The sequence below is a fragment of the Varroa jacobsoni genome, unplaced genomic scaffold (genome assembly GCF_002532875.2).
Source record: "Varroa jacobsoni isolate VJ856 unplaced genomic scaffold, vjacob_1.0 scaffold_749, whole genome shotgun sequence".
NCBI lineage: Eukaryota > Metazoa > Arthropoda > Arachnida > Mesostigmata > Varroidae > Varroa > Varroa jacobsoni.
The window spans coordinates 125895-148958 of NW_019213651.1; the positions used below are offsets into that span (position 1 = coordinate 125895).

Here is a 23064-nt window from a genome sequence, read left to right on the forward strand (position 1 = left end):
ACGTTTTCAGTTGTTTCAGCCATATTTGATTGTGGGTTTGGTGGAACTTGATGCCAGTCCGGCCCTGTATCTTACCTGTGCGTGTTTGGGTCATTTTTAAGAGGTGGTTTCGAATTGAATGGTGCCATCCGTCGTTTTCGTAGAACTAATAGTATAAGCGCAATGCATACAAGCACAGTAAGCGGTATGAAAATGCCAGCTATCAGCGAAGAATTATCCGGATCGGTTTGTATAGCATAAGACCAAGTGGTGTCGGTGAATTTATCAGGCCCGGTGAAAGCGCGTAACTTTATGCGATACTGGCTACCAGGCTTCAGCGGTCCGTTGCAATAGATTGATGTTCGTTGACGCGTCTTATCCGTGCAATCTTCTGTCCCAATAATAAAATCCTCTGTTGTTATCGTCCCATTGAAAGGATAGTACGGTTCCATAACTTGATATGGTGGCCAGTACGTAAAGCCCTGAACATCATTCCACGAGGGCATCGGGTTCTGTGAGGGGGCTATACTGTCATCCTCAGCAACAATGAGTGTATAAGCCAAAACAGGACCGTTTGTGTTCTGGAAGTAGTTCTTACGGAAAAGGACACGAATCGAGGTGGCCGTATGCGACACGAGTGTCGGATAAACAGAATCCGAAGGTTTGGGCGGCGCCCATATCGGCATTGTTTCCTCCCAGTGGGCCTTTCCACCAGGCCCAATCTTTGTGTGGGCCTGTATTTCGAACACGTACGTTTTGCCGGGCACGAGGTTACTGATCGTACCGTTGGTAATATTCGGAGGAAATGTATTGTACTTGTCGCTGTACGAATTGCCTTTCAAGTAGTATAAAATCTTGTACCCAGTTAGAACACCGTTCTGCTCTGACGATGGCAGCGACCATTCAAGCGTTAACTGCGATGGGCGCACGTCGATCGGGCGGAAATAATGCACCTTTCCGGGTACACTTTCCAGACTCTGGAATGTCTGCGACATCGGCAGACTCCGACGGACGGTCGACGTCTCGTAGCCCGACACGACGGTAACAACGAACGTATAGTTATGATGCGGCTTTAAATTCAGGTACGTTATTGACTCGATCAGCGTGAAGTTGTGCACTAGGTTGCCCTGATGGTCGAGGTATTGGACCTCGTAGCCGTCACGATCTCCCGAACCGGGAATTGCATCTCCAGAATGCTCCCATGTTAGAGAGATCTCCGTGTCGGTCACCGTCAAAGCACGGATAGACTTCACTGGATCGGGGTCTGAGAAGTATGAAAAAGTCGAAAATATTAGGATCATATGTGGTGAATGACTAATTTTCCATGTAATTGAATGCTAGCTAGGTTCGATAGTGTCATGCTTGGCCAGGCATAGTGCTGGCACAAGCCATGGGTTACTGAATCCAAGGGCACTTCAATTATCCACACAGGACATCTTCAGCAATTAAGTATTGTATAATGAAAAGCGTACTTACATAGTCGAGTATGCCTATAAATGGGAACGCTAGATACTCCACCAGACACAGTCCAAATGGAGATATTGTAGAGGTGGCCGGGGATAAGGTTATCGAATACCACTAGCCGATTAGTGTCGTTAAAAAGCTTCTCTTGCGCTGGCGGCACCGGAAAATCGCCCGTTGAGCTTAGCAACTGGAAGCGATAGCGGTCAAAAACAACGTTCCGAACTGGGGTCGGCGTGTATTTGATGCCAAGCGTTTTCGTTAGATGTTCGTCGATTACGATGTTAATCACCGAATCAATAACGGGCATCGTACGAGTCTCGACGCCAACGCCCTCGCTCCGCAGCGAATGGCTGAGCATTTGCGGTGGACCAACACATATATCGAAATAAAAGTAGCAGTGGACAGTAATTGGTTAATTGAGTAACCGTCTGCAGACGATATCCGATAGAATCGGTATACTCGTATACAATGCGTCGTCGCTGTCAGTGTATTTACAACAGTATTTCTTTTTTATATTTCCATAGAGCAAAATGTATTTGTGGAAACATTGAACCTGAAACAAATATCTCATTAGCAACAAATACCTGACGGAGTAGAGGCGGAAGCTATATAACTCGCCGGGTTTGAGGTTTTCTATAGCTACGGAAACCGGCTCCCCCACAAGGGTTCGGTTAGCAGGAAACTGATGCGAGTTATGGGCTAATGGGTCTCGCACGGGATTGTAGACTACGATATAGTAGTCGATTCGGCCAGAAGGACGTGCCCAGCTGAACGTCACGTTCTTACTATCTACATAATGCTTCACATCTGTTAAGGCGTTCGGATCTGAAGTCAGCATGCATGGATATACGTTAGAAGGTCTGTCATTACTGCAGATAGAGATTTGTAGGAATAATGCATTATGTTTAATAGATACATTTAGTAACTAAAATGTGATGTTTATTACTATTGTATTGTGCGATTTTCGACCGACATCAATTATACAGTGAAAAATATAGCGCAAAAGTTTAAAATATTTCTGCTATTATTAATTTTCGTACTGGATAATAAGTGTTTTGCAGAAATGTGTACGCCTTGATAGAGCTTTTGTGGTGACTTTTACCGTAACATATCTGTATGCCATACATGAACGCTAGTTAAAGGTACTAATAAGACAGTTGAGGTTCGACGAAGTACTCACACATAGTTTGTTCGATGACGGGCGAGTTCTGACTTTCCGCCTTGTTATTGACAGCACTTACTCTCACAGAGTATTTTTCACCTGCTACAAGATCGTTCATTTCGTATGTGGTGCTATTTACGATACCAAGTTCCTTCCACGTCTCCGACGATGAGGCTCGTATCATGATTGTATAGTGATCGACAATTGAGTTCACGGGAGAAATCCACGTAAGGATCATCGACGTATTTGAAGCTTTCGTCACGAGCAGATTGTTTGGCGGACGCGGTACTAGATACGCAAAACCCGGTCCGAGCAATCAAACAACAATATGCGGGGAATATGGATTTTACTCATTAGGCTTATCGATTGGCTAAGACAACAAATTTTTCCTTAAAATAGACGGTGATAACTGTGCGATTAAACAGGTCATAGCGGACTGGTATTGGGGTGGGGGGGGGTCTCGACAAAAGTGTAGCATCTAAAACCATACTGGCGGCTAAAAGTAATGTTTTACCAAAGCTAGATGTAACATTTATTTCACGATCGGTTTTTTCTTCCCATTGTCAGGCGGTGAGAGGAATAGCGCTCTGGGAGATGCATACAGAAACATGATTGAGCGTTTAACTAAAAAATCAAAGGACAGAAAAACTCAGAGATGCTAAATAGAGGATTAAAGATAAATGTTTTAGACTAAAAAAAGAGATTGATAGAAAGGAGTTTATTGTGCTAGGAAGCGCTGGGTACATAGCAAAAATTAGAAATGTCTGATAGGCTTCACTGAGCCGATTTGTTTAGCAACTAGTCTGAACTATATCTAATAATTTATGAAAAATCTGAATTGAAATTAATTACAGTGAATTTTTCAATTTGGCTCAACGTTTTCATCCTTCAGTTCTACATCTTTACATACATAGTCGTACGAGATTACCAGGGGACCCGCGCAGGACAAGACGATCAAATATTAACAGAGGTAGTAAAGCCACACCTTAACAAGCATAGCAAAAGCATCTGCCAAGAAGATCTGTTTACTTGAAATTCGTTTGCCATTTTTCAAGTTAGCGCCTTCCTGATGCGCATGCTCGCCAATCATCGAAGGTTACAGATATCTGCTTCGTCAGATTATCTTTCCACTAAATCGTATATCAGACCCAAAAGGTTTTGCTATAGTTTATGATCCCAATTACCAGCTTTCCGTAGGCCCAAATGATCAAGACCCTCCACATATAGTGAATCGCCACGTTTAACGTTGATGAAGGGGAACGTAGTAAGTACATCATAACAAAAGCTACAGGGACGTAATGTATAGGGATGGGACGAAACACACTGGCTCATATGTGGCAAAGTGACCTAACTTCGACGTTTGTGGAAAAAAATAGTAGTATGATAAGCACGCATATTTTATTTCGGAAAACGCCAACTTTATTATATAGCCAGTCTCGAGTGTTTTCTTTGATATAGGTAGATCCAATAGTCAAATGTTTGTTGTTGCTTTAATCTGTCGATAGCCTCCTTTGCACAAGGACCCAGGATAGCAATGGAGGTCAGAATTGCAACGTGAAGCTGGGGCTCTCACACAGCCATCGTTATGAATAGCTTGGGAGAACGTCAAACGAGTTCAAGAATTGGTAGCGTCTAGTGTAAGAGACGATGGCAAGCAGTAGCTCAACTAGGGAATAAAATTTGATAAAAGCAAAGGGAAGCTACATACGTTCCTCTTTCAAGGGAACAAAACCCATGTCTGTTGAATCTTCTCTCGAAAACAATGATCGATGCGTTTTGTGTGGATAGTATAACTCACTAGAAGATGAAAGTGGCGAATGAGACACGTCCAGGGCGGGCGGGGGGGGGGGAGGAAACGCTGATATACAAAATTGCTCGAAACGGAAAGGGACGGAATTCTAAGTTAAAGGAAAACGAAGGCTTGCGAGAATCAGAACATACAAAATTATTATAGACAGAAAATTCATTTCATTCGTCACAGTCTACACGCTACGAGTAACATAAGAATTACCTTTGTTTTTTGACCCTTTAATTTGACCAAGCAGATTGAAGCCTTCAGAATTCGACTCTCCGGAAGGAAGCATGCGCGTTAACAGTGTTAGATTAGATTATATTAATTAATGTGTAGAAATGAAGTACAGGCATTTAGTTATCGATGTTTAGAGGCAGAAAAGCATATTTATGCCCTGAGGAGAGTTAAATAACTAAAATCAATGGGTAGATTTTTTCCGGCATTTTGAAAGAGGCGAAAAGAACACGGAAGGGCCATGCATGGATCAAAAAGTCGAAAATGAACTCTAGGCAACAGATGTCAAAGGTATATTGTACTAGAATATATCGATAATCAACACGAAATGCCATGGAAAACAAAAAGGATTTTTAGTGCAGTCGCAGCTGTATACAATCTATTATACTGGTTAGCATAGAAGATGGTACCAGACGCATTAACCGAGATCGATGTAGACGAAGTTCAGCTTATATATAGGGTTTTTTTTAAATAATTTGTATATATATATATGAGTTTAAGGAGAGAGCATATTTTAACCGAGTCGAAATTCCGAAGCAAACACGGTTGATTTCTACTTTCGGCTTTAAAGGTTAATTCTTATATTACGTATTCGACTTTCGTCTGCTAGACCTTGGTAATTATTACACACATAATAGCATATACCTATATATATATTTTTAAATATAATAAAACATATTGTTAGACACCATATATACGCACAAACACGTATATATTAGGTTCAGTTAGTCTAAATATATTATAAGTTAATTACCTTCTAGATTTAAGAAAAGCCTTATATAGTAGCATTCTATGTGAAATCAATCGGATTGAAATAACAGTTCACACGCAGCCTAACGTATACAGCTCTTTTAACGTTCGCATGGTTGCGCAATACGCAATCACAGAAAATCATATGCTCCTATAAATATACATAAGACATACAAGGTAACCCGTTACTCTGGGCCTAGTGCCTTGTCAGGCACTGAAAAAAAGCGAAGAAAAACGTAATATGTGTATTTTTTCGTGATATTTCTTGGTATCGTTTTCTCATTTACCTCCAGCTGGATACTACGGACACTTCATCTAAACGAAGACATTATTTTTATGCAAATGTACTCGACCTCTCCCCGATGAGTGCGTAGTGAAGTTTGTACGCAGTATATATTCAAAGCGGTTCGCGGGAGAACAAAATGCTTGCACGCGATCATTTACCTTGTTAACGCTTTGTATGCTTGATGCTAGGTGGTAAAGAAGTCTCTATTGGAAATTGGCATACATGCAGCCCCCACAGACAACAGAATGTCTAGCGAATTTGTTCAATCCCAGCTGTTACCGCTTGTAAAGACGATCCAAAATTGTATGCAAAATTATGTAAAAATACGTGATTATCGACAACGTTATTTTAAGAAGTTTCCGTTTAGGTGGCGATTTACAACGATAGGAAGCGATTGGTAGAACAATATGACACAAATCGATTTAGGAGACGATTACTAAGCAATAAAAAACAAAACGGTCGACCATGAAAATCTAAAGCGGTGACGCAATTCATGCAAAATAAAGGATGCTTATTAGCAAGCTACGTGCTATCGATTTTTATCAAAATATTGAAAAATACATTTCAGTAATTTCCTATGGCATCATTCTAGCTGTACGGTATTAGGGTATAATTACGACCGGCCTATTAAGGGAGAATACGCACCGACAGTGTGAAAGTACGAGTGGGGTTCGGACCAAAGACCGTGTGAAATAGCGGACACCTTAATCTGGTAGCCCGCACCTGGGTATAGATTTTTAAGTACAAGCCAATTTTGCTTCGTCGTCTCCTGACGCTGTTCCTTCGTATCATTTCGTGTGTAAACCTATCATAAAACAACAAGGAAGCAGTTGCTTAATCGTTAATTTTACATTTATAGCGAAAACAAAATGTATTAGGGGGGAAATTTAGAAAAATGTGCAAATTATGTGAAAAAAATACAAATTGTCCCACATAATGGACCGTAGATTATTTATTAGAGCGCATAGTACGCGTTTGTCGAGTAAGTGCTTACCGGTTTATTTGAACCTGCAGATGTTCACAAAGAAAACCTAAAGCTTACTTCTAAGTGTTTAAAGCTACCATAACGAACGATATATATATATATATATATATAGGATTTTCCGAACAATTCAATTGTTAATCATTTAGAATATTGGTAATGAAATAAACAGTGTAGCCGCACTTCGAGCTAGCGCTAAAAATCGTAGTATAATTGTTTCGTATCAAAGCGTAACAAAACGGCAGATTATGTTGGAAAAAACTTACCACAACAAACGAATCTTGTCGACTGGTGACGTCGGACTTCCACGAGATATTGAGAAAACCACCAGGACCGCTCAAAGGCTCTAGGGACTCGATGACAGGAGGCGATGGTCCTGAAAGCAATCAAGCTCAAGATGCTATGGCCACTAGCGCCAATTCGACTGATTCGTTCATGCAGTACGCATTCATAGGCGGGAACGGGGGGCAAAAACCGATCTAGAGAAGCATCGAACTATTTTCCACAGCAAAAGCGTTACTGGCTCGCAAGATGTTCACTGTGACACTGTAGTTTGTGACGATTGGGCAGACAGAATGATGACTAGCAAAAAAAAATCTAGGAATTGATACTCGGAAAATTTATAACGTGAAGACTCAATTTCGCTAATTCGCAGTGTACCTAACTGCAGTGTGACATCTGAACGGATTGAGCATGTTACTGTTATAACCTACGGCTGCCTGTATGATTCGATAGCAGTAACATCATATGAAACTGCGGTCTAATGTACTCTCTTAACTAACAGGACATATTGAATAGATCTAAATTAGAATTAGTTTAGTACCATATTCATAAATAAACAAGAAGAGCAAAGAGCTCGCAAGGGTCAAGTGGGAATCAGATTCTGTTTACTGTGCCCAATACATAGCTGGTTTCAATGATGGGTTTACTGCAGAAAAAAAATTCATTGATCGAGCTTATTTTAAAAACAGCGTACTATATTAGAGGAAAACATCGAGCAAATTGTTAAGCATAGCTGTTTAATAGTATAGTGACCTATCAGCTACAATAATTGCGCCAAATGCTCCACAGGAGGCAAATAATAAATCCTACATTGCTACATACCTGCTCTGATTTTACGAAATGATCATAGGTATATATTATCGTATAACGCTTATTTAGTCGAGTTCGTAACCGTTGATATATACACATATATACATGTATATATTCTGATTAACATTGACGAAGTTCATGTGGCAGCTAAAAGTTTGGCAAGCCCTGCTCAAATATCTGGGTCTGAAACTGGTTAGTACTCACGTGTGGCTTGATAAACAGTGAATGGTTCGCTTTCCATTCCTCGACTGACGGCAGTCACCGACAGAGAATAGTTGCGTCCTCGCAGGAGATCGTGAAGAAGAAACGATGTGTTCGTAACGATCTGTACATTATCACTTTGATAGTTCTCTAGCTCATTATAGCGCACCTTGTAACTATCCTGAGTTGAATTTCTAGCCGGCGTCCACTCCAAGAAAATCTCTCCGGACTCCTTTGCCGTCCCATTTACGGATAAAACCGACAGCGGTCCTGTTCCATTGCATCGAAAAAGATTAGTTCAGATAGTCCTCCGGGTATGTATATACACACATATGTATATATATATACTCACAGTAAACATTATAAAACTTGCTGATCACTGCTAACTAATAGAGCTCTCATGGGAGCTGACAATGCGCTGTACAACTGCAATGTATTGCTTGAGTGAATGATTTCTATTTCAAGAAGAACGCAATCGCTCTCCTACATAATGTTTGCTCTATATATATATACATATATGGACAACACGAAAATATTTTTAATACCATAATTTACTTACGTGTGGTAATGTTGCCCGTAACTGGCCACGAAACAACATTTCCAGATACCGTCTTCACCAAAACTTCGTAGCTTTCCCCGGCGCGAATGTCCTCGTCAAATCTTGCTCGCCGGTCTTCGTCCTTTCCGACGACCTGGCGAAGCGAATGTCGAGCGCTTAGCGCCACTTGGTAACGATCAAACTCTGAGAAGGACTTCGGTGGCGACCAATGGACATCAAAGGATCGTGTGGTCACTTTTCCCACATCGAAGGTAACATTGGTAGGCGGTAGTGGAACTGCAAAAGATAAAGTTGCAGATTGAATAATATAGCGACAAATAGTGAAATCATTTTCGACGTTAATTCTAAAACCAACGTATTTAAAAATTAAAACAATTTTCGAGTCACGTAATTCTGCTGCTGTCTGTTACTACTTTTCAAACCCAGTAGATTCACGAATGCAAATATGATAGATACGAAAACAATTCGGTAACTCCATATGATAGTATCGAAGACTACAAATTAGGCCCAATTATTGCTATAACCTAATCAGATCGGCCTTAAAAGTATAGATCTTCTCGATTCGGTATTTTCCATCACTCAGCACTTTTAGCTTGACTTTAAACTTCGCAGTTGGTCCTTAGGACTAATAAGCCTGATTTTTTACGGAACTGCTACGCCATACTTCTATAAATAATGATTTTTTTTTTAAATAAAGGCTTATTCTCTACTTATTTCTTGAAACAATGCGAATTGTTCATCACTGTTCTAACAACACTTTATTGATGACCAGTGCAGATGATAGCCAACAAGCAAAAGGCAACAACATCAGAAGCTTCGAATGTCCAGCTTCTCGTTAAAGCTCATTTGAATAGGCCATCGAAAAAAAGCAACCGGATTTTTACACAGCTTTGCCCTTAAGCTACCTGCTAAGCGACAGGACGTTTCCCAGAAACGAATTATTTAGTCAGGTCGTCATACTCTGTGCGTCCACCTATATCAGTCCAGTTAACGAAGGTTCCCCGAATTTTGGAACAACAAAAACACCACTACACGATAAGAACCACATAGTGCGTACCAATAACTGCGCCAATATATATTCCTACTATGTTTTTGGAGGGTAAAACTTTCGACCCAGTATCCTAGTGCACGTGTCTAAGAACTACGGGTTGGATACATGGACGCTTTTTCTCTCTCACTCTCGCCTTATCCTTCTTTTTTTCAAAATCATCACAGAATCGTCACCCGCTCATCTAACATAGGGAACATGAGACGTAATGAACGTTCACGTTAAATTTCAAACCCACTACACAAGCGTGCGTAGCATTCCTCAGTTGTGACTGCTGTGGGACGCTAGGCTACTGGTGATTGCTGAGGTGGACACACAAGAGATATCCATAAGGCCACTTCTTCTTTTCAGTCTCCCGCTGGCCTAACATTGAAGTGGTACTTGGTTGGAGATTTCCTTTTCGAAGGGTTACTCTAGCCAATTAACGGCCAAGGACCCGTTTCGGACTCTGCCACATTCTGCACCGGCGCCACCGTTCACTCGACGTTAGTAAGAGGCTTGCCTCTTAGGTTACCATAGAAGTTAGGTTCTTGACCGAAATCGGCGACTGCTGCTTTTACCAACAGCGGCGTTTGTAACTGTTCCATTCCAGTTGGAGGCGTAAACTCTCCTAACGTGTAAATGTTTATAGCTTTAAGCAGCAGCAGCAGCAGCAGCGGTGGCAAAATAAAGCAGCGGGAAACTGGAACAGGTTCGTCTTTGAAAGTAGAGAAAAAAAATAGGAAAACTGCAAGTAGCACTAGCAACATCAAGATAGGATAACATGTCCACGCATGGATATGCTACGAAGAATCACAGGTGGTAGACTGAAGTTATTTAGTGGAGCTAGGGGCACGGCCTTTGGTAAATATTCATCTACGCGTTATAAGATATGCGCAGTAGTACGCTGTAGTTTCGAATAATCGTGTAGTAAGTAAACGAAGACACAAGAGGTTTTCGTGCTCTTGAGTCTCGCGCGCCCTGCGTGCAGTAGGTGGCGTTTGCTATCACGGTGAACTTAATTAGTCTAAACAGACTTGAGGTAAAAGAATGTGGTATACCACCCAGCTGGCAATAATACGCTTTCAGTCGATCGCGTATTGTTACCCACGGCTTTACCCGTTTAACCTTACGTACACGCGTATATAAACACTGTATAGAGTACGTGGAAGATAATGAGATAATTATATGTCTTTTTTTTTTCGTGGAACGTGCATTGATACCTGGTCAGAAGTAATTGGGTCGATACGAAAAAGATTTATCATCAGTAGCACGTAGAACTGTCGAAATACGTAAGAAGGAAAGAGACTAACATGTGTTCATACGATTATATAAGCACGATTAGATATACACATTACATTTAGATTCAATGCTATTTGTATTGCTAGACTATGTGTTTTTACCTGTTCTATATTGAGCATCTGTAGGCTGAGATACCACGTCTTTAGAAACGGTCTGTACGGAAATGTTATACGCACGCCCCGGAACTAATCCGTAAAACGCTGCCTGAGCCGGACCAGGTGGATCGTTATCCTTTTCCACGAATAGGACACTCTGCGGTGAGTCCGCTGGGTAGATTGAGACCTGCAGGCACATGCGATGATGAACAAATGGTCGTTTGATTACAATGTTGAAATCTGGGTGCCCAGTGTTAAGTGGTTAAATATTGTAATTTTCCTTTATCGATCGGATTTGGCAAATGCGCACTGCTGTAAAACTGAATCGCAGTCATACTAGATGTACAACTTCCTTAGTCTATGTTTTTAGGAAATAGATAATAATATTCAGTCCTACACGCATACACACACAAACGTTTGAGTATCGATCAAGAGACTTCTGTATTTAGTTAAACGGGGCCTAGATTTGTATTAATGACATTCTGGGTCGATTGTGTAATTTCACATCTATGTCCTGTTAATTTCGTCACAGGCCGCCTTCAATTATCTATGCGGTCTAAAAAATGCCTCCCAACAAATTATTCTTAATAATACATTTGCAGTACCTAGTATGGAAGATTGGGGCCTCTATAGAATACCTAGCTAGGCTTACTCGTAATTCCGTATCTACAAATAGCCCAACAAAAGCATTCTTTTTTTTTTTAGAGAATTGCAGTCTAAGAGGATATTACGAGTGAACGAGGCTTTTCCTCGGTGGAGTTTTGCCTACACGGTTTCAAGTAATGAAGAACGTAGAAATCGGGTAGCGTGATTAGCTTTGAAATGGTTTGCCCAGGTTTTCTTTTCAACGAGCTACTAACAAGCAGAAATTGATTCTTGTGTAATACGCATATAGCCCAAGGCGGCTGTCATGCTGAAGCCATGTTTAACTGCAGACCATCATAGATCAGGATACGAAAGGCTGGCGGCTTTTTAATGAAGCCAGCTTGTCACGAATCGCCTGTCGAAGCGCACATCGGTAACTTGAACGTTTGCACCATGTAATTTATCCCAGTATACTAGTAGCAGTACGCAAGATACTCGTATTTACATTTTTTTTACAAGCAATTTAACTGGTCGTCTGAAGCCGACTGTAGAAGCGGCGAGCTGAAAGGTGTAATGGGCGCACGGGAAACTGACGCTGATTTTTGCCTTAGACTTGGATTTAATAAAGCTAAGCCGATTTTTTTTTAGATTTTAGACTAGAAATAATCATTAGTGGGTCAAACCGCAGCTCAGTGTCATCATAACAGTGTTTATTTACCAGCTTTACAGGCCTACATAATGCTAAGGCGGAGTCTTGCCAGCCTACCTTCATCAGATCTCTCTACACCAATGTCAATCAGGTTCTGCTGTTAGATATATATCATTCTATCGCCAACCAATAACCTGCCACTTGGCTATTGTTGGTCGTGAGTTTGGCGTAGAGCAAAATATGTTCTCCTACCTTTTCTGTTCGGATTAGAGGCTAAGGATTCGGTGTGAAACCGAACGTCGTCCACACGACGCTTGCAATGGATATTTTATTCGATAACAGCCTTTCGATTCGTTTATTCGGACCTGTTTGGAACAGCTGAATAACAGACTGGAAGCAGGCCGATTAAAATTTCTGCGAATCGCCCTTTATGTTAAAGTTTACAACAAATGAGAAACAGGAAACCGGCAGATAAATCCTTTTGTTCAATTGAACAAGCTGACTTGTCAATGGCTGCATCAAAGCGTCGGTGTACGCGACGCGTTAGAGCCAGCATTCTATACAGACGTAAATATTAGTCAGATCAACTGTATCGCATAAAACTCTAGACAAGTATAGTCTATATTTAGTCAACGTTACATGTAGCACTGGTATGCATAAATCCATCTTGTCAAATGCTGTCTAGTCAAAAACTTAATCAACAATAAGTAATTTTCAGGGTCACTTTGGGTCCAGTCGGTATACTTATGTGACCCACACGTACCCGGCTGGTTAATATGCGAGGTTATGGTATAGTTCTCATGTAGTGGGTTAACGTCCTGTTTCTTTACCTTATATTTGTCAAATACGCCGCTAGGGTAGGGTGGCTGCCAGAGAACCAGTAGAGTTGTCTCGTTCCTGAACCAAACAATGAAACGACCCGGAGCATTTGGTCCTGAAAGTCATTGTAATTTCACAGTATGCACACACAGGTAAACACACACGTAATAACACAGAATAAACACCGAAAAGCAAATTAAACAGCTCAGTATACTATAAGCTATCTCAATAAACAAGAAGTATATGACTAAGCCTTTAGGCCGCACCAAAACCCAGAAATACATTCGTTTTATTGTGAACAAATTGTACTTCCGCGATAGCTAATTAAGTACTTAATACTTTATTTAAGGAGTTATCGAATATTTACTGTAGTTATCCGCTTTGTATCGCAGATATTTATGTAGCAATTAAAACTAAGAGAACCTGTTTTAGGTTGTGTTGTCGAATAATTATGTCACTCTTTCTTTTCCCATTCTACCAAGTTAGTCCGCAGACAGCACCTTACAAGACAACCAAAATCTTACCTGTTCATTTTAAAACTACTCCAAAACGCGTCTAAATACTTCTAGAGAATTTAAAGCAATATTCTACTAGCCTGTCTCACGTCCATCCTCCCTTATCAGACCCTTGCTTTCAGACAAGATCAGTGGTAGCGTGACAAAACTGAGCGGCGTGTCATCGCAGAATCTCTGTCTGTATCAACTAAGAGCTTAACTACATTTTTTTTTTAACGATAAAAATAATCACGTTGTTATATAGATGATAACCACAGTTCAACGGTCGGTTATGGGCGCAGCGTTTCACTGCTTTCTCACTGTCTGCGATCTACCTGGCAAAATATGGCCGGTGCCATTATCGAGAGCAGCCTTTTCCGCTTCCGGCCGCTTCTGCCTGACCAGTCTTTAGCTCCAAAGTGGAGCTCGTGCGTGAAACACAAGTAAACAGACAGCTGGGGGTACAAACCCCATTTTCCTGAGTAACCATCCTTCATCTTTCCCAATCTAACGGCTTTACTACTTCTAATCTACTTCCCGTTCGTTACGCCGCGTTTCCCGAGCTTTCGTCCATTCCTCTAGGCTCCCAGGTCAACCTGTTCGCTTGCTTGCTTGCTGTACTCTACAACGGGGGGCCTACTACCAAGCGGAATTGCCAGCTGTCACCCCGCGAGTACCTGCTAACCTTTATTCGTTCCAGCTCACATCCGGCCACCACGTTACCAACCACATATGCAAGCTTGGTGATGCTATCGTGGTAAAGGTGCACGTGCTCTCGTTCCTACGAAAGACTAGCGCGCAGGCCACATTAAGATGAAGCGAGGGTGGGGGGGAGGAAAGCTATCGCATACGGCCGTTAGTATTGTGCAGGCTTGTACAAAATTTGCCTTCAGATGAACCGTTTTCGTTCAGTTAATTAAATAATGATACTAATACTGGGCAAAGGAACCCTTCGTAAGCCAACTAAACCGGGTACAAGCAGTAAAGGAGGTACATAATAACAGTCGTAGAATCAAAATGTTCTCCGAAATCGAATTCTGTTCGAAGGTGCGATAGCCAAACGCAAGTAGAGCGACAACAAATAGAAATAGGGCGCTCGCTATTGCATACATACACTGCTGAAAATGGAGTAACGTAAAAAGTTATTATTATTATTTTTTTTTACAAACACAACGAAATCAAACAAATTATTGCGCCGCTTACGAGACGAAATTATTAAACGGTATTAGAAGAAAAAATTTAGGACAAATTTACCTCAGAATGCAAACAACTGCTTGTAGAGCTACAATTGTGAATTTGAAGACGCACGCATGGATCCCACCGGACCACTTCGCGTTGCCAACGACAACGAAATTATGAAGTGGTGTAGACTATGCACGTCAAAAGTTAGGGACCGAACCCGCGCGAAAGCACTATTATATTTATATATATATATATATATATATAGGAAAACACGCGAAAATAACTATTATATGAGTATGTTCATTAACATCTAAAGAAGCCCAAAAAAGGGGACGAAACGACACAAAAAATTCTAATGGCCTTCGAAGGACAATATATGTTTAAGCTATCGTTAGAGAATACATTAGCGTATAATGGTACTTCTACTGATACTGCTGAGTACTGCTGAGCAAGAGGGTTTTCTAATAGGCTCGTCCGCTAACTAGTAAAGTTCACCAGCATTTACGTTGGACGCGTTAACTCAGCTTCACGTTACAGTACTTAACAGTTAGACTACTCAGCAATATTCATTATTCAGAGAAGGGAATACCTCTTATGAAATTCGTTCTGCTTTTATAATATCTACCGTTACCTATTGTTACATAGCGTGACATCGTTCTACCACATTGTACCTCATATATTCAACGAAAAGCGAACGATGCTAGGAAAAAACTTGAATCTCTAAAAATGAAATATGATTTGACAACGAATGATAATTTTCGTGATTGTTTGTGAATATTTCTATTCTATCGATTTCAGAATAGTCCGCTTACTCGTTGTGAAGTTGAATGATAAAAATTGCGACGACTCTTTTTCCTTGAACACCGCATAGAGCTGAGCCTCGTACGTGCAGCCGGGCGTCAAATCCCGGACGATAGCCATTCGTTCCGGGGGCCTAACTCCTCCGGTGATTCCAGGCCCGCCATCAGTGGGCGCTGCTGGCAAATTTTGAGTTCGAATCCCACCCTCATCGGTTGTGCATTCGGGTGCTATTGTTAATCTGCAAATGGAACATGGCAGAATAAAAATAGATTTAGTTATTGAAGTCATTAGCGTACAAAAATACTGTTAACGGCAGCCGTAATTACTGCAAAAAAAGGTATAGAGGCTATAGTGGGTACCCAAACGCTGTGATCGCCTGCGTATGGTAAGACGTTTCGCTTGCCGAGTCAGATAACACTGTCTATTAAATTAAATTTAAAAAAATCGACCTGGGCTTTGAAAACATTCAGAGGCTACGGGTCGATCTCCTTGTTCCTTTTCCAATGAGATATACGCTCGTGGATGGTGAAAAGTGGCTTGCGGTCAACGGACGGTAACGGCTTACCTATAATAAAGTTCTGTCCAACTGGTGCTTCACTCGACTCGAATACTGCGTTCAAGGGTTAAGGGCACGCGCGTGCAATTAATTAGGAAATATAGACAAATTAAAAGCGTCAAGCTAATGAAACTAATATAGAGCTGTCTGAGCGTATTTCGTTAACTAAGCAGAAATTCAACTGTACAAGATGCCAATCGCGACTTGTAGTCGGGATCGTTCCTTTTTCCTCCAGCAGTTTTTAACATGATGTATATAATCATGTGTGCCTAACTTAACCTAAATTAACTCGATTCGTTGTCTTTCTGTGGAAGTTAGTTTGGTTGAGAGCAAAGGAAATATTAGGTGCGCTCAGCGGAAGCGCTATCTTGCGACGGTGGAGAAATGGTTAGCAGAGTTACAGCTGATCAAAGAAATAACGCGAGACATCAATTTTCAGCTTCGGATCGTCAGAACGATCGCTGCTCTGTTGGAGTGACTGGATATAACTGGATCTATATGTTCTAAGTATGTACGTTATGAAGACTCGTACGTTGTTCAGATAATGATGACAGTAATGTCGCGTTGCAAAGGCACGTTATAAAATAAGCATATCAGCGTGTTGAGGCAAATACAACACAAGAAGCACGTATTTCCGTCTAGGATTACTTATAGGAACTTAAAATGAGATCTGATCTGTCAGTAGGTTTACAAAGACGTAAGATTGACCTGTACGGCCTTCCTGACCTGTACGGTAGATATTCCTAAATTAACGTCACGAGTAGTTTACTGAAGCGTGATGAGTTGACGATCTCATGAAACATATGTGCAGCCATTTCACTCGTATCGCAAATGCCGTATTTGGAAATAGCTCAGTTATTATCGTAAGTAGGGTATCATTAGCCAGTGGATGGAAAAGAACCATGTTTGTCAAGTCCCGCAGCTAGCTTAATGGAAGTATTTAGTTTTAATATTTACAGCTTGAAAGTTTCGAATCTCAACCTTATCGCCCCGTTCCATAAGGTACGCATAGTCTGTTTGTTGGCCCTAGTCGTCCTGCGCTGAGCACAATCCGTTTAAGCTTACGCCTATTCATAGCGTTTCTCTAGTACGACGTGCAAACGTAAAGTCACAAATCGTTATAATAATCTTTAGGCTTATACTATGGATCCTATCGGTGATTCCGTAAATAAAGCGACACGTGATTGACGTCAATAGTCATTTAAAAATACATGCTACAAATTCATTTTAGCTCTATATGCCGATAAATTTCGCGTTTAGATACTGCGTTGTACGTACGTTGTTCGTTCACTTTTAATGTTTATTCGCACAGTTCAGCGATCTGGCAACAGTAAAATCGACGGTTTACGGCTCGCTATTCTGATTGCGGGTCATCCACAACAAACAGCGTCGATAACGGTTCCGCAAAAGCTTTATTGTATTAAGGGAGAAGCTTCGCCTAATCCGTAAAAAAAAATGGGAATTCAACCCAGTCAAAGGGTCTCCTCTTCGCTAAGGCTCTGACATCCGTTGAGCATGGTATGAACGGACAGTTCAAGACGGGGTTAGATCAAACGAGATCAGAACCGAAGCAGCAGAAAGCAGGACTTTGTGTGGGTTATCCTTGAACAGACCTTCAGGTTTGTACTATGGCTTCTGCTTGGGTACCCGTCACCTATCACCAAATTACTACCGCCGTTATTATATAGAGAAGACATCATTATATAGTCGAAATGTTGCCATAGAAAAGGAAGTGTCAATCTGCAGATCAAAATCAGATTGTCACGAATTACCGCTTTAGGGCGTGAACAATGACTGCAGAAACTCCACGGTGAAACTTCTCATGATGCTGCCTCGATAAGAACTAATAGGCAAGTGGTGGTACGGCGGTAAGCAAGAACGAACAGACCAACAAGATCAGAATAATTCCTTTTAAACTTAGGTTATTCCTGTTGCGGTCGCCTCTGATAGCATCGGTGCGATGCTACAGAGGTGTTATACTGCGCTCCGTGATTTGCCCGATTAGTGAAATACCATTTTCTACGAACGCTGTATATTGTGTGTAAAGCAGGCGCGCCCGATCAGCAGGAATAGATGGAGTTATTGATACTTGTATTTATAATGGGACGTTACAGACTAGCGGATGTGTGCAGGAGACGTTGTCAGTCGGGATACTTCGAACACGGAGACCATAATCAAAAGATAACAGAATATTTCAAAGATTGTAATTTTCAAATCAGAATATCTCAGGTTAGCAAAAGCGGAAGTAACGGAGAAAAATTTGACCCAAGACTAATGTCTGGAAAAGAGGCACGTTTTCGTCAACTGCTATTGAAGTGACCGATCATGGATCTGACCGAATTTCAAAGCTGCGACAAAAACTGAAAATAAAAAAATCTCGTAGCGATACATCACGGTGGCTTTTCTGTCACGCTAAATGTGCTTTTCGCAGGCAAAAGCACTTGAAAAGCGAGTTAAAATCAGATAAACCAAAACCGATGCAGAATTAAACAGCCGAACAAGCGTCCGGATCTTGGACGCCAGCTAGCAATTTCCTTACGAATTGCTCCTCCAGCTTCATGTAGGAGAAATCATGAGTGAATACGCTTGTGCTTTGCTTACGCTCACTCTTGGTATTTATGCAGACGATGAGTACACAAACATATGCCTATTGCTAGCGGGCCTGATGGACAGATAGACATGGCGTCGTCCACAGTCTTTCTTAAATCGTGCTACTTTTAGAGTCACTCATTGACTCCTTGTAGAATAGGTCCGTCTGTGCCTGCGATTAGTTTGGCCGAAGCGAATCATTCCGTGATATGCGCGATTTGTTTCATTCATTAGGACTGCGTATCTCTCCGACGACCACATACGGACTGTAGCGTTAAAACACTTTTGCTCGCTGCTTCACTCATTCGGACGCTGTGTGATCGCCCGCCGTCGGCGCCAGCACCATACCCTCTACAGTCTTCATACCAGTGTGATCTCTCTTGCCTCTAGCCAGATACAGAGATAACGCAGGTGCAAGCCTTCACCTCACACGGTTCACGCACGCACTAACGTTCATTTGGGCAATTTGGGTCGATTTCAGCGATGCTAGATTCCGTCAGGTCGCTATTCAGAAATCAAGCCGTCGGCACTAAAGGTGTGGCGGATTTTGCCGCATCCCTGACACAACAATTTACAAGTCCCGGGAAGCCGGGGTATAGCATTAAAGGGCATTTGGCCCTCGCCTCCTGAGGGCCATTATGACGTGATAAACGCGAATAGATAGAGTTAGAACGAGGAAGAGAAAGCAAGCGAAAAATTATTATAAGCACGGTCATACAGATCTACGAGCTAAAACCGGACGCACAGTAACATATACATGCGCATGTGTTACGGACTCCATAAAGATGGCTGACAAATCAACAAGTTTTCAACCATTTTCAACTCTTACGATATGCAATAACAAGTCCCTCGTGAGGAAAGCTTAGGTACCTAATGCCGCCGACCTGAAGTGTCCGCGAGTCCTTAGGATACAAAGTGAACAACACATCATCTCTGACGTATGCCCGCATATATTTGAGATCTAGATAGCGTACATCGTGGATATCTCGATCGATCTCCTGGACACAACAATACAAACATGAAAATCTAACATTCTTCTTTTCTGTTCGCTCATAATTTATAACGAACACGTAAGCGACCGTAACTCTCAATATGGTTCGAGTCGGATCTCTATGTTACGTTTCACGGAATCCGTTTTAGGAGTGTGTGCCACTACAATAAATTGAGTAAGATAGGCATTGACACAAATGCTAATTTAACGTACATTTTTACGATCGATGTGGGATAAAAAGGTATCAATCTCTTACCCTTAATGTCCTTAGCTATTATAATGCTGGCAGGGCCAGGTCCTCCGGTCAACCATTTAGGACCAAAAAATTCCCGGTAGTCTTTTACAAACGTCTGCTTGACTTGCAAATGTGCTATTTAGAGTAATAGCTGGTACACAGCTTTATCTGCTCCCCATGATGATTAAACCCCTGAATTAAATTGCTTACAGAGCCGGATTAAATAGAACCTACATATTGCCAGTTTGCCTAAAAGGTAATGTCTCGTCCAATTTTAAATACAATTCAAACACATTAGTTTGCAAATGTGTGTTTGGGGGCATATTTTAGGGTATCGAGTGGAACCTGTAATAAGTGATCGTCGATGAGAGATGAAAAACTTTTCGAGACGAATGACTATGCTAAGGAAAAACTGGAAGGAACACGGATAGCCAATATGCAAAGCTGGGCGGGATAGCTCGTTCGACAAAGTTTCATATGTAATGGTCGGTCATCTACAGACGGAATGTATTGCCACAAATGTGGCAAACAATTAATAAACGTGTCTTACTTACATATTTGAGATGAAAAGCAGCAGAGAGATTAGAACAGCTCTTATGCCCCAAATCATCATAAAGTTGTTGATTATTCCAGCCGCCAAAATGGCCATAGGTATAAATCGATGCTACCAGTTTGGCGCTTACATCGCTCTATGTTCGACTGCCAGATGCTCCGTCATTTTTTGATAGATGAATAAGAATTACAAAAATCCGTGATTTTTATTGTAAAGATTGTCTAGGATATCGGTAAGACTGAAACAGGTGGTACAGGTTCTTAGAAGTTCTGCATGGACGACAGAATAAAACTCGGCGACGCTTGGATAAGCGCGACAACGCTTTTTGTCGACGTATTCTGAGTGCGAGTTATCCCGAGAATACCAAGAATAGGCTATCCGAGGTAACACAATGCTTCTGCTACGCTTCGCAATGCTTCGTCCCATTTAAATATCTCTTCATCATTCGAAGTTTAGTGGAGGACTGCCAACTCTCAATACGACGCGACACGGAGCGGCACAGGCAAGATCCTGCAAAATGTATGTCAGAAATCCCAGACAGTACACGGCGGAAGGAATAGGAAATTGCCTAGGACTCTTGATTTGCAAGGTTTTTTTGCAGATAGTATCAGTCACCTTACGTAAGTGAAAAGGCAATACGTCTAGTCGGCACATAGTACCATCAAGGAATGTGTCGGGAAAGATTGTTCGTTTGACATCTCTATCATTTCTCTATGGGTTCAATTCCAATAGACTTTAATCGTATTTTTATTAAACCAGTACGCCTTCCTTACCGATACTTCTTATCTAGCCTCGTAATTGAGGTTCTCTGAAACCGAAATATGGCCAAATTAAACACCTTAGTTGACTTCTCTTTTACTATTGTTCAGGTAGAAGTCTTCACAATCGCTTTGTAGCTAAATTATATATACGTAAATATCTGTGGCTTATTCAATAATGTCTAACTACCTGAATCCTGTATGCCCTCCGTTAGCTGGTGGGTCGTAAAGGATTGTTGCAGCTTTATCTGAGTCGCTCTGTTGGACGCTGAGGTTATAAGGCACCTCGGGCTCAGAGTCTTGAGAACCCATCCAAACCGGTACATTGCTTGCGCTACCATCGAAAATGCTGAACGTATACTCGGCACCTGGAAGCACATCCTCGATTTTGTAACCTGGAAACAGCAAAAGGAATAGGGGCAAAGAGGCATAGGTGAAAAATAAGGTCATCAGCATCAATCAATATTGGAAACCACTCATGTTTAGGTGTGGCGACCGAATAGAACTAGTAATTTGCTTTTTTTTTTTAGTAATGAACTGAGGATCATACAACTGATAGTAATTATTTAGTATGCTCTGGCTACCGGACTTGCTGGGTTTACGTAGTTAGGAAGTAACATCGTCATGTGTGGTATGGTTGATCCAACGTCAACCATTTTTTTTTCGTTGGTGGCTAAGATTGAAGCACGAACGTAATCCAGATGCCACATATACAGCGCTACTCTCGAATCGCTATCGTAGGCGCCTATCGCCATTATATTATTGTATATATGAAGCATTGTTTGCATATTCGGTTTGTTTCTTTTCCATTATTATAAATGCTATGCCTCAGCTATTCTGTTTTAATTATCATACTAAAGGGCTTTGTCTGTTACATAATGATATTTATGTCAAGGCAAACGTTTTTATCGATCCAGTTATAACTAGTGACATCAATGACCTCTAAGACAATTTTTTGTCATAATTAGGCAGTAGAAGTACCATTGTATTATCATAGTAATCACAAAAGTAACAATAAACTATTAAATATCTAACGTTATTCTTATTCTTTATTTCTCGTCTGCATGCCGCCTTTTTCCTTTCATTAATTTCAGTCCTTCTCTACGAACACCACTGATTGTGATGAAAACTAGTGTCATTTCTATGAAAACAAGAGGCAGGATTAGGATTTGCGATGAGAGATGTGACATGAGCGACTGTGCATGGCCCCATGATACTCACCCGGTTGCCCTTGCTTCATCACCGCTATTTTTCCAGTTCTCTCTTCCTCTCGTAACCATGACGATTCGTCTGTATTACCCATTTTCCACTCAGAAGTGGTACTACTCTCAATGAGCGGAGTTACAGATCTAGCTATCGTGTACCTCCGCTTGGTTCCACCCTTAAACTGGCAAAAATTGAGACAATTGGCATATCGCAAAGCTCAGTCTGTGCGTACGGCTCCGTTAGCTAGCTGTGTATGCGTGTCCTGCCGCGCTGTACTTTCGCGACTAGAAGCTGACTGTTTTCTACCGCTGAAGGGCGCCTACGGCCTTTTAGTTGCCGGCACTAGCGGCTGCCAAACTCAGGAGCTCCTTCTTCCACTTGAACTAACTGCGGTCGACAATAAAGTGCGGTAGAAACCCAGAGAAGGATAAAGTGAGCCGTTCCTCGTTCCTCTAAGAGACGGCCGCACATCAGCTGACTGAGCATCGGGATTGCCAGCGCACAGTACACATGGCGCATCACTGCGATGTATGGAGTGAATAGAAATTGCCGTTCTACTCAGCGCTCATGGGTTACGTAGTCTTGAAAAAGCAGTAGTCATTGGCGGTTCCGCCGTTTGGTAACAAGGACCCTATGGCGATGCATCTTTGGGACACATTGCTTACTGCACTGAAAACCTAAATCACCCTATTTTACGTAGCACAGTAGCAGTAGCAGTGTA

The 23064-nt window shown here is 41.5% G+C and overlaps 1 protein-coding gene across 1 annotated transcript in view; it reads right to left on the reverse strand.

Moving 5' to 3' along the window:
• The window catches only part of Ptp10D (Protein tyrosine phosphatase 10D), a 36886-nt gene that overhangs the window by 7809 nt on the left and 6013 nt on the right, over positions 1-23064 (reverse strand). Inside the window, exons 3-14 of the mRNA XM_022838168.2 lie at positions 21328-21532; positions 15467-15693; positions 12990-13093; positions 10932-11112; positions 8502-8777; positions 7946-8212; positions 6916-7025; positions 6313-6472; positions 2624-2893; positions 2028-2268; positions 1456-1793; positions 76-1243 (exon numbers count right to left, since the gene is read on the reverse strand). Coding sequence (XP_022693903.2) covers positions 76-1243; positions 1456-1793; positions 2028-2268; positions 2624-2893; positions 6313-6472; positions 6916-7025; positions 7946-8212; positions 8502-8777; positions 10932-11112; positions 12990-13093; positions 15467-15693; positions 21328-21532 — 3547 coding nt within the window. The remainder of the gene's footprint in view (positions 1-75; positions 1244-1455; positions 1794-2027; positions 2269-2623; positions 2894-6312; positions 6473-6915; positions 7026-7945; positions 8213-8501; positions 8778-10931; positions 11113-12989; positions 13094-15466; positions 15694-21327; positions 21533-23064) is intronic.